The 15,122-nt window shown below is 51.7% G+C and overlaps 1 protein-coding gene across 6 annotated transcripts in view; it reads right to left on the bottom strand.

Annotated features, from left to right (window-relative positions):
- The window catches only part of LOC138570011 (survival motor neuron protein-like), a 354,362-nt gene extending 343,706 nt beyond the window's left edge, over positions 1–10,656 (bottom strand). For all 6 annotated transcript variants that reach the window (XM_069648543.1, XM_069648568.1, XM_069648549.1 and 3 more), the window contains exon 1: positions 10,509–10,656. In XM_069648543.1, the coding sequence (XP_069504644.1) occupies positions 10,509–10,556 (48 nt within the window). In that variant the 5' untranslated portion in view covers positions 10,557–10,656. The remainder of the gene's footprint in view (positions 1–10,508) is intronic.
- Between the last annotated feature and the right edge of the window lie 4,466 nt (positions 10,657–15,122).

Raw genomic sequence — 15,122 nt, 5'->3', positions numbered from 1 at the left:
CTGCTTAACAAAGCCCAAACCGTATCAGCACAAAGATCACTAATGACCTGTCAGCCAATGAGAAGGCTCGGAATGCAGTCAATAACTACTCAATTACTGACTGCACGTGCAGTCAGTGAAACAGAAAGCAATTCTCTTCATTTAATAAAAAACAATGCAATTTTCCAGTAAGATTTTTTTCTCCCAATGAACCTTAAATGTGACATGCGAGGGGGGCGCTGTTGTGCGCCGAGCAAGATGGCCGCTTGATGCGTGAGCTCCGTGGCGAGCGGACCTCATAATCCTGTTCCTTGGCGCCTTTCCTATCTGCTGCCGTGTACGGGGTACACGATTCTGCTGCCACGGCTTCGGGGATCCAGCGGACCCAATCCTGCTGTGAATCGGAGCCGGGAAGGGCTTTCCCCGACTCCGTAACACCCATCCCCCCGCCTGTGGTCGTACCCGCCGGGGCCTGCTACGCTGCCTCCCACATCTGCCGGGCATCGGTGGGGGCCGGCGTGCCTCATCCCTTCCGGCGGCGGGGCCGACGGGGGCCCGGGATCGTGGCCCGCCGGCGGGGCTGTGGCTTCTGCTGGGACGGTGCGGCCTGGGGCGGGCTGCCCCCGTGTCCCTGGAGGGACGTTGGACCTGTGACGCGGCCGTCCCGCTCCCCCCCCCTGCTGCACACTTCATCTTGGGCCCTCCTCGCCCTCTCCGGAGGATCTCCGCGACCTGTGGGGGTGTCGCCGGAGCCTCTCCCTCCCGACGGCACGCGCTGCGCCGCTGGAGTGGCGCGGCGCCCGGGTACGTGCTGTGGAGGTCTTGCTGCCTTCGGGGGCGATCCTGCGGCCGCCGCCTCGGTGCTCCTGCAGCCCTCGGGCCCCGCTGGGCCGACCCCCCCTCCTGGGGTGATCTTGTGAGCCGCGGCCGGCCCCGGCGGGGGGTGGACGAATCCGCCTGGGGGCCTTGCTGATTTCCTTCCAGTACCTGTGATCTGCTGGGGGGGGGCCGGGCTTTCGCTCCCCCTGGTGCCGGGTGGCCTGGAGCACGCCGCCCCCGTCATTCTTGGAGAGGCGCCTGGACTGATCCCTTGTCCCAGCTTGGGAGTCGCTGTGTGGTCTTCTCTCCTCCTTCCTTGGGTCCCAGCAGGGGGGTCCGAGGGGACCTTCCCCCCCCTGCTTGCACACCCTGTGCCGGTGGGACGACGCGGCCTTTGGGTGCGTGCTGGGGAGGCTCCATTGACTTTTCAAGCCGGAACTGCCGCCACCCTGCCTCGGGACTCTGGGGTCACCCCTCCTTGGCGGGCCGCCCTCCCTGCGGTGTGGGGTATCTGAGGCCCACAAACATTGACGACCGGCTCCGCCTGGTGAGCCCTGACCTTCCTGGCTCTCCTGCTCTGGGGCCCAGCTCTAGCTCTCCCCCCCCCCCCCTTGGGGGGCTACTCGGCCTTCACCAACCTCATATTGCATTTATCTTGGCTGGAACCCCTCGTTCTGTGTGGCCCTATCGTTCACTGGGGGCTGGCCTCTCCCCGCCTCAGTGCCCTGGAGGCTACTGCCACTCCACCCGGAGCGATACTCTGCAGAAGGGCTCCGTCAATACCGCTGGTCCCTACTCTTCCATCTCTGGCTGTCTTCCACACCTTCCTGATCGGGCGGGAGCCCTGCAGCCTACACTTCTACGGCATAGTCTTGTGGCCACGATATTTCCTGCCTCCCTCTCTTGTCACGCACCCCACCTGGATTATTGACTTACACGGCCTGGGTTCCTCCCCGTCTCCCTCTTGGGGCTGCTGGTGACTCCCCTTTACCCCACTCAACCATCACCATTGTCAAAATGACCAAGGGGGGCGCGAGGAAACAGAGCTCCATCAACAGGTTTGCGAAGGCGGCTGTTAGATCCCCGGAGGACCCCATTGAACGGGCCCCTGTGGCGGCGTCGTCCGCAGTGGCACCTGAGCCCCAGGGCATGATGGATCAGGGAGGGTTTCACTGCCCTACACTCAAAACTGGACGATATGAACGGCACGATATCCTCAATCAACGCCCACATCGAGAGGACCGATAGCCGCGTGTCTGAGGTCGAGACACGGGTCGGCTCCGCCGAGGATGCACTGGGTGCACTGCGCTCCGAGGTTGTCGCCCTCTCGAGCCGAGTCCTCGAGGTGGAGAAGAAGAACGAGGACTTGGAATCCCGCTTGAGGCGCAATAACCTTCGCATCATCGGGGTCCCTGAGAACGAGGTGCACGAGCCAATGGAGGACTTCGTTGAGCACACATTAATGTCACTCCTGGATTCGCCCAAGCTCTCCCCCCACTTCGCTATTGAGCGGGCGCACCGTGCCCTCACCGCTAAACCTAAACCCGGGGCTCCGCCTCGTCCCATCATCGCCCGGGTCCTGAACTACCGGGATCGTGATACTCTACTCAGAGCTGCAAGGGTCAAGGGCGAGCTCTTACTGGGAGGTGCGAGGATTCATCTTTACCCCGACTTCTCGACCGCCGTCCAACGAGAACGCAAGACTTTTCAGGCTGTGAAGCGGAGACTGCGAGATCACTCCATTAAATATGCCATGCTCTACCCCGCCAAACTGCGCATAGAACACGCTAATCAGGTGTTCTTCTTCACGATCCCGGAAGAGGCCTCCAAGTTTATGGACGAACACTTCCCAGGCTGACTTCCTTCTCTTGTCCACAACTCTGCAGCTTCCCCCTTGGGCCCTGCGGGGGGAGGCCGGGACCGGCCCTTCCCCGTCGCTGGTGCCGCATTGATCCTCTCTCCCGGATTCGGCTTGTTCAAGTTTCTCCTTTCATTTCAATGATGTGCCATACTGCTAAGTGCAAGACACCCTGCTTAAGTTACATTCAATGTTTGAAGTTGCACCTTGAGCTCTACTGGTCCTGCTGCGGCCCGGAGCGCTGCGGTCGGCCCGGCCTACAGGCCCCCAGGCGCTGATGCCTCTAGTTTGGTTTTGGTTGAGGGGGTTTGGGATTGTCATTCCTCTGTTTGGGAGGGGGATGTGGGTGGGGGTGGGACATGTTTGGGGTTTTATTATCAGAAAATTGGCACTGGCAGCGAGGGCGGACTGGGGTGCAGCACTCACCCATTGGTCTTGGACACCTTTTTTGACTATACCACTACCACATCCATGGCAGAGGGGGACTTAACCTTTATGAGTTGGAATGTGCGGGGGTTGGGGAACTATAGAAAGATGAGGCAGCTCCAGCTGCAGGCTGAGCGCCATGGGTCCAAGATCCTCTTTTTGCAGGAGACACATGCTCGCATGGAACAATGCGTGCGTTTCGCCAAAACCTGGGGCCCCCATAGGTTTTTTACCGACTTCTCTACTCAAAGTCGTCGGGTCTTGACCCTTATTCACAAGAGTCTCCGGTTCACCCTCATCTCTTCACATATTGACCCCCTGGGCAGGTATGTACTGTTACACGCCACGCTTCAAGGGAAAGAAGTGGTTTTGCTGAACATTTATGGCCCCAACCTCGATGACCCTGAGTTCTACAGACAGGTCACGTCCCTTCTAGATGGCTTCCCCCTTGTTCCAATTCTCTGGGGGGGGGGGACTTTAATACTATCTTTGATGTGGCCCTTGATAGATCTGGGACCAAGCCCCGTCATCTTTCCAGGGCAGCCTATGCTGCATTATCATCTCTGCCCCGGTTGGCTATGGTGGATGCATGGAGGTTCTTTTACCCCGACTCTCGCGTTTATTCATTTTATTCTTCAGTCCATGACTCATACTCCCGAATTGACCGCTGGGTGATCTCCAATGTCCTGGTTAAAGACGTGAAACAGTTAATGATTTTGCCCAGAACCTTATCCGACCACTCTCCAGTGACCATCACCGTGAATTGGGCCCCTGATCCTGGCCGGTCCCGCTGCTGGAAACTGAAACCCCTTGCCCTTCTTGATCCAGAGTTTCATTCCGAGCTCGAGGACTCCATTGAAGAGTTCTTCGAGATAAACACAGGCTCGGTACCATCAATAGCCACAATATGGGAGTCTTTCAAGGCCTATATTAGAGGGATTGCAATTTCCAAGGAAAACGGAGTCCTCAAATCAATTAGGAGAGCCCTAGCCGAGAGTGAATCCAAGCTGTCGACCCTGGAGGCTGCATGTTCACTTCACTCTTCTCCGGGTAACCTAGCGGCCATTGGGACGGAATTGGATACATTTCGCTCCCTGGCTGATCGTGAACAGAGGTTTCTGGACAACCCAGGTATCGCGCGGAAATATGGGGAGGGCGAGCGCCCTGGCCGATTCCTCGCAAGGTTGATCCGACATCAGACGAGTTCCCCACACATTCTCGGGATTGAGAGACTGGACGGCTCTTTGGCTGTCTCCTCCCGGGACGTCAACACGGAATTCTTTAATTTTTACGAGTCCCTATACTCCAATGCGGACGAAGTATCAGTGGAAGAAATCGACTCCTTTCTCAAATCCCTTCCCTTGTCAACTTTATCCCCTGAGGCCGCGGGCTCTCTTGATTCCCCACTCACACTGGAAGAGCTCTCTGACGCTATCGATTCCCTATCCTCGGGGAAAGCCCCCGGCTCCGATGGTATCCCAGTCGAATTTTACAAGTCCTATAAATCACTTCTCCTTCCTCACCTGTTGGCTGTGTGGGAGGAGTCGGTCGAGACAGGTGTGTTCCCCCCTTCACTACGTGAGGCCACGATTACAGTATTGCTAAAGGCTGGCAAACCTCCCTCGCATTGTGGATCGTATCGTCCGCTTTCCCTTATAAACTGCGACGCCAAAATATACGCAAAGGCCCTGGCTCTCAGGTTGGCCCCCATCCTTCCGTCCATCATTCATTTCGATCAAGCGGGCTTTGTCCCGGGGCGGTCCACCTCCCTGAACTTACGGCGTATATTTAATATATTTGACAGGATTAGCCCAGAGACTCAGGCTGTAGCGGCTACGCTGGACATGCAAAAGGCCTTTGATTCGGTTTCATGGCGATTCCTTTGGCGGGTTCTCGAGAGCTGTAAATTTGGTCCCTCCTTTCTCTCTTGGGTCAAGCTACTCTATTCGTCCCCCGTGGCTAGGGTCCGTACAGGTGACCACTGCTCTCCTTCCTTTGGGATCGTCAGGGGGACGAGGCAGGGGTGCCCATTCTCTCCTTTGGTTTTTGCAATAGCCATAGAGCCCTTCGCGGACATGCTTCGCCATCACCACGCCCACAGGGGCCTCCGCACTGCCAGGAGGGCGGACATAGTTTCCCTATATGCGGATGACGCGTTGCTGTTCATTCGCTCTCCATCCCTCAACTTGCCTCCAGTGCTGGAGGATATCATTAATTTTGGCCGGGTCTCGGGCCTTAGGGTGAACTGCTCGAAATCCACCCTCTTCCCACTCACGGAATGCACTCTCCCCCCCCCCCCCCGACACTCTGGGATTCTCATGGGCTCAATCCAAGTTCACTTAACTGGGGATAGAAGTAACGCGTCAGCAGGCACTAACCCTCGAAGAGAACTTCCGGAAATACCTTACACTCCTGTCTGTTAAGGTTTTAGCATGGGACTAGCTCCCGATATTTCTCTCGCAGGCAGAATGGGTCTATTGAAAATGGTGGCGTTACCTCAGCTGCTTTACAAGTTTGCCAACGTACCCTTGTGGCCGGGCGCGGACTTTTTTCGCGACTTGACTCGTACGATTAACTCCTTCCTTTGGCACTCGGGAGCGGTCCGGCTTAAGTATGAGACCTTGTCCACCCCAATGGCCAGGGGGGGCTTTGGTGCCCCTGATTCTCAAATATTGGCTAGTATCCCAGATCCAATATATCTCCCATTGGTTTAATACAACTGACCCCCCCCCCCCACGTCCGCCTCGAGAAACTTGCGGTCTGTGATCGCGAAATCCGCTCTTTGGTTATACAACCCGCTCCTCAGGTGCTGGACTCACAGAGTCCGGTAGCCTGTACATCCCTTGCATTAGCCAAAACATGGAAGCTGCTTGGAATAGCCCGCGGCTTCCACGGCAACCTTCCCCTCTGGAACTTCCTCCCGGGGGTTCCCCAGGTCACACCACTTATTGTTCGTCGCTGGGCCGAGGCAGGCTATGAGCTGCTGCGGGACGTGTTTGACCAGGGCATATTCATCGAGTGGACTGATCTTCCCCTATCCTTGAGGAGTGACCGGAGTGTCTGGCTCCAATACACGTCTCTCCGTAAAACCCTTAAGCGTAATTATCCAACATTCCCTGCGTTACCACCAGACGACCCGGCCATTGAGGAACTCACTTCCCCCTCACCCATGAAAGGTAAAATCTCTAGGTTATACTCCATGCTGCAGTCCAGATCCTCCCCAGAATTTTCTAAACTCAGGGGGGCTTGGGAGAGGGACCTGGGGGAGGAAATATCGGACGACCGCTGGGAACATATATGCGACCGCACTCACCGGGTGTCCTTTAATTCCCGATTCAAACTCATTCAGTTAAAAGTGCTGCATAGGTTCCACTATACTCCGGCTAGATTGCATCGCATGTCCAGTGAGCACCCTTCTAGTTGCCCTCGATGCGGGCATGATGACGCAGACTACATCCACATGATCTGGTCCTGCCCCCGCCTCACACAGTTCTGGGGAGCGGTTTGCGCGACGGTATCTGCTATGCTCGATCACCCCATCGATCCTTCTCCAGCATTGTGTCTCTTCCATGATCTCCCCGGCCTCCCCCGTAACTCTAAAAAACTGACTGGCCTCTGCATGCTCTTAGCGGTTCGGTCCATCCTGCTCTGCTGGCTTCGCCCCTTTCCCCCCACACATGCCCAATGGTTAAAGGCGGTTACTTGGGCCTCTGACTCTGAGGAAACTTGGTCTCACATGCAACCTACTCACTCCAGGCCTAGGGACATCTGGCTTAGATTCCGCTCCTACTTGTCCGACCTTGACATGACTTCGGCTGCTTCCCCTCCACCTGCTCTTTCTTACTAGTCTGAGAGTTCCCCCCATTTTGTTTTGATCAGCCTCCCCTCCCCGTATGTCGTTTGTAATTCTGGTTTCCTTTTTTTTTTGAGTCATCTAATGTGCAATCTCCGTATGACTGTTTCATGATCTGTATTGTCAGTCTGTACCTGCTGGGCGCTGTTCGCCTGTTGTTTTGCTGCCATGCTGCCTAATAAAAAAAGAATTAAAAAAAAAAAAATGTGACATGCAAAATCCAAAGTAACGCCGAAGTGTAAACTAAAACAGGGATCAATGCTTTAACTTTCTTACAAAGAAGCCGCTCTCCTTTCCATTTCACATGACACAGGCTTTTGCTATTCCAGTTCAACCAACTTTATGATTAAAATGATTGTTTTATGAGGACCGCCTTGATATTTAAATATTACAAAATACTAACACGTTTTGGTATTTACTTTACTCACTACTCATTTTGTTCACTTCATCACCATACCACGAACATCTATATTTCTATAACCTGTGTGTCAATAGCATTATAGACTTCAAGAGTGCCCAATATTATTTGGGATAGTTAAGTTTCGCCAACTCATGGCCCTTGGCTTTATCCCATGTCTTTTTCACAAGGTTTAAGATGCTATATTATACCACAGGGCAAGATAGCACTGTTCCACCCATGTACTGCTCCCCAGACTGTAATGTCCTTCACCCACACCGATTACAAATGGTGCGTGCTTCCACTGTTACACCACACTTTGCGCTCCAGACAGTACTGTGATGTTGAGCCTGTGCTTGCGCCCAAGGCGTGCTTCTGTAAATTCCCACTTTCCAAGACAATAATCCCCACAATGCGATGCCTTCCCACACAGTGATGTGCTTCGCAGACCGTGATGCAGGTTGTGTTGTGCAGCCACACTGTGATCCTCGAAGAGTGCCAAACACACAAAGGCAGGAACCCTCAAATTAAGTCACCTAAGAGCACAGCTCAGACACACTTCTTTGGCAATTATTCTGCCCCCATCTTTGCTAAATGGCGAGTATTGGTTTATATGTAGGTTCCTTAGATAGATCCTACCACATTGAGGAAGCTCCTTCAAAGCACTACAGTAGAGGAGAGCGATGGTGTTCTGTTTTGCAGTCTGTGCTTCGTTTCCCAAACTGTTACCCACAGATTTGGATGTGCTACCTAGAATGCAACGCCCAAACTGTGATTATTCCAAGACAGCGTGCCCTGGTCAGGCCACAGGCAGTCCTACCCGGGCTGTGCAGAGACCCCCAAGCTTTGCTGCTTCCAAAGTTTCATAATAAAACCTATAATAAAAGGCCAGATGTATGTTTGTCAGATGCAGTTATGCACCTGCCCGAAACGCACATTGCTTCGCCTGTTATCACTGCTACAGGGAGCTGTTGCCTTAATGATGTCAAAATTAAGCTACTTCAATGTTCCAAGGACGGAAAGCTATTATCTAACAGTAATAAACATTTCACAAAAAACATTGTTTTCAAAGAACTATACTTTAAATAAAGATATAGGTTTTGCCAGTTAATTTTGTATTAATGTACTTATGTATTATGTAATTATGTGTTGTAATATTTTTTGGTATGTATTATATCAATAATATTCTTCATGTACGTTTTAAACTTTATATTATGATCTCATGTCTACTTTACTGTTTATATTTTTAATTCTTTATTTTGAAAACAAAATTCTATTAACATTACATTAAAATATACCACCTAATACATTAACACTCTGAAAATATCTTTCTTTACACACTTCACACTAGTTCCATATAATCTCTTATACAACCTCATAGTTACCGGTTCAAATCTTGACAAGTCTAATCAGGTCTTCATCCTTCTAAGAGTGATAAAATGAGCAGCATTAAGATGGGTAAAAAAAAAAAATACACAACTGTTCTTTATAGATAGCGGTTTCCCACTACGTGTTTTTCGTCTGGCTGCACGGTGCTTCAAAATCTGTGCGATACTCTTTGGCTAGTGATCACCATATTGTGCTGTGCTTCCAGGAACATGTTCCTCAAACTGTGCAATGCTCTGTCCCCTGCTTGCATTTATATATCCCGATTGTGCTGTGTTTCCAAGAGAATGAGAGAATGTACAAGGTTCTAAATTGAGATTCGATGAGCATGAGCTAAAAACCAGCTCCTGGGTGTCGGGCATCACCCAGTAGGCAGGAGCTACCACAGGGAAACCAGTTACCAGGGATGCTCCCTTTATCCATTTTGTATGAACCTGTTTAAATGAATGTTAGATGTGTTCTAACTCTGCTTTGTTAACATTCTCAAAGTTAATGACACATGTACATGTTTGGAAAAGCACCAGTTGGCCCTAGGAGCCAAATGTGGCTCCTGGTAGCTGTTGGTTTCAAGCTAACCAGGCTGTACTGTGCTAGAAGCAGGAGCTAAATAGCTCCCAGCTCCCCTCAATTTCGCACCATGATGTACATAGTCCTAAAAGGTTATTAGCACATGGAAGCTATTATTGATCTCTGCTCAGCCAATTAGAATGTTCGGCATGCAGTCCATAATTGCCGGTATTGATTGCATTCTGACTTCAGAAACAGCTAGGAAAACAATAAAAAACATTCCTCTTCATTCAAGAAACAACAATACAATTGCCCTGCAAAGTTTCTTTCAACAAGACCTTAAGCTAATTTAACACAACACGGTTCAGGCTAAAACATGGAACAATGCTTTTGGTTGTGCAAAAAAAGTTCACATTAAAACTGCACCTGAAGCAAGCTCACGCTAAAACGGTTTTAGTTTAAAACGCTTACCTTAAAAAGACATCCTAGCTATAAAATTACAAAACGAAACCACAATTAAATTTACTAACACGCTGTGTGTACTTTACTCATTATTAAATTAACAAGTTTTACTTAAACCTGTATTGCTAGTACACAATGTGCCAATAGGCTTATAGAGCTAGGACAGGGTCATTAGTTGAACCCACGTGTACTATCCAGGGTACATATAGCAGACACGCCGCGCTATAGTGCATAGGCTGGAGCGCTCATTTGACTGTGGTGTACTTGATAAAGAGTGCTAACCTAACTGCGGCCGCTGTAGCTCCCATGGCCCCACCCGCGCTGCGTTGCTGAAATTGTCAAACTGTGCTCTCCACACTATGATGTACTCCCCCAGACAATGCGCCCCCAATCAGTACTTTGCTGACATACAGTTGGTCCTAGACAGACAGTTCTTCTGGAATCTAGACAGTCTCGATACAGAATGCGTTGTGGTCCCAGGTGTCTGACTGTGTACCACAGACTGTGACAGTCGTCCCCCGATGGTGCCGTGATACCTTGACTAGCGGTGCTCCTAATGCAGTGCCGATTCCCACTCTTTAATATATGATTCGAGGACATAAAATGTTTACTAGTCAGTTCTCGGCTCTGCAGAAACAGCAGCACATACTAGACTATGCAGGGATCCCCAGACTATCCTTCAATTGTCAGACAGTTCTGTACTTCGCATATTGTGGCTGTTCACCCCCAGACTAGACAGTGCTCTCCAGACTGTTGCCTGCTTCCCTCCCATTGGGTCCTTTCCAAGTCAACCCGTTCTACCCCCCCTATCCCCGCCTTACCTGGGAACTGTCTTTCTGGTACACTATCTCCCCATCACAGGCAGCCATCCTGCCGCCTCTAAACACCCATATTCACTGTACAAAAGGCAAACCCAGGCTCCACTCTACAGGCATCAGCTCAGGTTGGCATGTGGGCAGTGCAGCTAGGTATTTTGGGCATTGTAGTTCAGAAGGCATCTTCCCGGAGGTGAAATACAGCTGTTGAACTGCAACTCCCAGAATGCGAAGCTAACATCAGCGACACCAGTAAGACAGATGTAGACTGTCTTGTGAGGTTCCTACAGCGACACCTGCGGTGGAGAGTAAGCACTGCAGAGCTGCCGTCCTACTCCCACCTTCCCGACAGTGTAGAAATAAAAGAAATGCTTATTTTGAAACAGATGCAGGTAGTAAGGGAAGCGTCAACACCCTTAATAAAAAATAAACACAGAGTTGTAATAATTTGTTTACAGAAAAAAAGGCGGTCTTTTTAGAAAGGCACACGGCCGATTCACCGTAGCATAACATCTAATAATGTATATAAGAAAGCCAGGTTATAAGGACGCGTGGGACACAAATCAGACCAGTAAATAATCTGCTAAATGCTAAAGCTCCAGGGGCTTGGCATAATGAGCTTCAAGTAGAAGTGAGTGAGACAAGTGAGATCATTTGATTGTGATCAAGTGATCAATCACTTGATTGAGATCAAGTCAGAAGTAACTTACTAGAAATCCTCATTGGTCCTAGTCCCACTCTTCGTCGTCACTGTATTTACTCTTGATTCCCTGCCTCTACTGACAGGAACCCTTTTCTAACTTCACCCTTCCCAGAAGGTATGGAGGTGACGACGTAAGCATGGAGGAGGCGCCCTAATAACGTGGACAGGGTCCTCTCCTCCCCCCCCCCCCCCCGGGTAAGGGGGAGGTGTGCAGGAAGCGTCCTGAGGCATACTTGCCAACATTCTGTGACCAAAAAGATGTAGGATTTTTCAACTTTCAAACATAATAATTCCCATAACAATGACATCACAGGAAAATACAAAACATACATTGTTGGCACCATTGAAGCATTCTAAAATACACAACCCATCAAACAGCACAACATGGAAAGATGTTCAAATGTTAAAAATGTATAATTCAGAATGGTAACTTAACACCAAATTCAATGATCTAACTTCACAGAAGGTAATCACACAGAGCTGGGAGGTAACGGTTGCCACTTCTCCGTAGCAGCAGCCCAGCAAATACATATTTATCGCAAGTTGAACCATACCTCTCAACTCACACGCTTTTGGCGGGTCTCACCAGCCTTGTAAAGGGCTGACTCACCCGCCAATACTCCTGCACGCCCATTCATTCCAATGGGCGTCTCACCAGCCAAAACCAAAATTGGGTGACTTCACCCGCCTTTGCAAAACAAATGGTTGAGAGCTATGGTTGAACACTGATTGACATGGCGACTGATAACCCCCGAGTCTGATAAGCAGATGCTGTGTGATGGTGTTACACTCTGCCACTTGCCTTCACTGGTGGTTCAGCTAAGGGTTATCCCGGCAAGAGTGCAAGACAGAGTCAAGTAGCTGTCAGGTCAGTGGATTGGTCTGAGCCCCATCAAAGTAATCGCCTACCAACCCACTGTAAAACAGACTAATGTGTTGCATGCTTTGTCCTTGGGCCTGCCTTAGAATCCTATAAATTACCTGCCACTGTAAAAAGCAGTAGGATCTGTCACTGAAATCTGTAAGCGGTAGGACTGCTTCAAAAGCAGTAGCATACTGCCTAAATCTGTAGGGTTGGCAAGTATGCTGAGGGGCGGGCGGGAAACCTGCGAAACCTAGAAAATGCCCGCAAAGGGAAACAATAGGGAAGCATATAAGCCACCGAGCTTCCTTCTGCAGGAGATTCCAGCTCGAGCAGTAGGACACCCGCTACATCGGAGGACCTGTTGTTTTTTGTTTTCAGATTCCAGCTTGAGCAGTTTTTCATTTTGGTTCCAGGACGATGCCGGAAAGAAGTGGACACTGCTCGTGTCGTGCCTGTCTGAGGGGCAGGGTTGCTGCGTGTGTCCGTGTAGCGCGGGGGAGCTGTGGCAAGGAAGACCACAGCAAGCCGGTGCCTGCGGAGACGTGATCAGAAACGGGTGCCCTTAGAACGAAGCGGCAAGGGAGCGAGACGTGACTGGAGCATGGTGTGCAAGGCGGTGTAAGAGGTGAGCGACTAGCCATCCTGGGCTGCATTCTGTTACACTGAGTGTCTCTTTAAGAGACACAGGTCGAGTCACGTGGCTCGGTCACGTGACGCGTGACGTTGGAGGAGGGAGTGCCTGGGGGGCAGAAAGAAAGTGTATACGAATAAAGAGGACGCATTCCCTACTCTCGGTGTGCCTGTTTTATTACGTAGGCCCTCCGGGCTTAACAACTGGCGACGAGGCGTCTTCCAGGGCCGCCGAGTCCTCCTCCTCCTCCTCTTCGCCCACGGCGCCACCCGAGCTCCGCAGTGCAAGTCGGGTGCCGAAAAGACTCGACCTGCGAGCGCTCGCCTCCTCCTCCACTCCGGCTCCTACGACACGCCGATCCCGGCCCACCAGCAACTCACCCCTCCGAGGGTCCCACGACACGCAGGAAGGGCGCGTGTGCGGTCCACGACGAGAAAAAAAAAAAAAAAAATTTTTTTTTTTCTTCAATAGTAAAACGAACCCTCCACGCATGCTACAGAGACAAGCCTGATCCCAGGCCCAGCTCCAAGGGGACTCCAGCGTCAAGCCTGACAAGCCTGATCCCAGGCCCAGCTCCACGGGGGCTCTAGCGTCAAGCCTGATCCCAGGCCCAACCCAGCAGCAGGCCCAGGCCCAGGCACCCACCAGCACGCCTGACCTAGGCCCGGCCACCCACAGCCAGAGACCGACGTCGAGGGTACGACCACCCGCCCGCCATACCATACAGGCTCCGGAGACCGCCACCGGGACCCCGGTGAAAGGTGGGTGTCACCCCGCGCTGCCCGCTAGCCCACAGCACCTGCCACCAGAGCAACGGTCCCCCAGGGACAGGCACAAGTGAACGGCACCGCTCACCGTTACCATGAGCGCACCCCAAGATCAGCAGGCCCCGGGTCCCCCCGCCCCAGCGGGGAACACAGCAACCACAGCATGGCGCATGCCACCCCCCTTCTCCATGATGCCACAGGCGGACAAAGGCCCAAGGTGGGTCGAGTGGTTGGAAGATTTCAACACCTTCATTGACGCCGCGGGAGAAGAGAAATCCCCAAGACTACGCAGCATGTTTCTGAACCTCGCAGGGAATGACATTAAAATACTACTGAAAACCATCCCACAGGCAGAGCAAGCAGACTTCCCAGCCCTTATTGCAGCACTGAACAAAAGACTGGTGATTGAACCCAACAGGGACTATCAGTGCAAACAGAGGGCAGATGAAACGGTTGACGAGTTTATCACCCGCCTACGAATAAAAGGTGCAAACTGCCAGTTCCACGCATTCTCCCTAGATGAAGCCATTAGATTGCGAGTGATAGAAGGGTGCGTATCTCAAACGCTAAAGAAGCAACTCTTAAAAACACCCGTCACGATCGATGAAGTCAGCCAGATGCCAAGGATCCTCGAGAGAGTCGAAAAGCAAGTGACGCAGATAACTGGCACCGCCTCCTCCAAGCATGATAACAACGAGGTGATCGCGGCCATGCAGGCCAACAACGCCAGGACGACAGAGAGAGGACCCAACCTCCCCTACTCAACTATTCCGAGAATGCAACGCCAGTGCTACCGTTGTGGAATGCCGTATCCCCATGCAGGGACATGCCCCGCATTGTCCCAGAAATGCGGCAACTGCGGGAGAGAGGGACACTTCCAATCAGTCTGCAGAGAGGGCAAACCGTTCCCAACTCAAAGACCGCCGGTCGCCCCACAATTCAAAATACCTTACAGGAATCCACAAAGCCAAGGCTATCCGTCGCGCCCGTTTCAACAAAACCCGAGAAGGTATGTCAGGGTAGTTGAAGACGTCTACCCTTCGGAAGAACCCCAAGGCGACGGACAATATGAACAGGTATCCCGCATTAGAGATGAATACGACGGGCCCCCAGCGCCCATCTCTCACTATGAGGTGGACCAACACCAACAGCTCCCCGAAGAGGAAGGGTATCAGTTTGATCACTATCGGCAAGATGAATACGTCAACCTCATCATGGACGAAGGACAAGCACGCGAGGCACCCAAGATACCAATGGAAATAGGAGGCCACCAATTCTGTTTCCTGGTTGACTCAGGAGCAACGGTCAACATAATGGGAGAAAAGGAGTTCCACCAAATCCCCAAGAAACCCACCTTAGTGCCGTCTGAGTCCAAGATATATCAATGGGGCGCCGACACTCCACTACAATCAATTGGCTTCTTCACCCGCCACCTCGTTCACGGCAATCATGCCACAACAACAAGCATACACGTAATTCGCAGCCCAACGAAAGGAAGGTGCCTCCTTAGCTACAGGACGGCCTCCTCCCTGGGACTCATAGACATTCACGTCCGAGATGGTGACTTGATCCACTCATCAGAACCAACTCAAGTAGCGAAAGAGAGCGTGTCAAATATCCAAGCGGAACCCAGAGAGATGGACGTGATATCAAA

The sequence above is a fragment of the Ambystoma mexicanum genome, chromosome 1p, assembly GCF_040938575.1.
Source record: "Ambystoma mexicanum isolate Mex_15411 chromosome 1p, UKY_AmexF1_1, whole genome shotgun sequence".
Taxonomy (NCBI): Eukaryota; Metazoa; Chordata; class Amphibia; order Caudata; family Ambystomatidae; genus Ambystoma; species Ambystoma mexicanum.
Note: the sequence above shows the minus strand (reverse complement) of the source record. Positions and strands in the feature narration are given on the sequence as shown.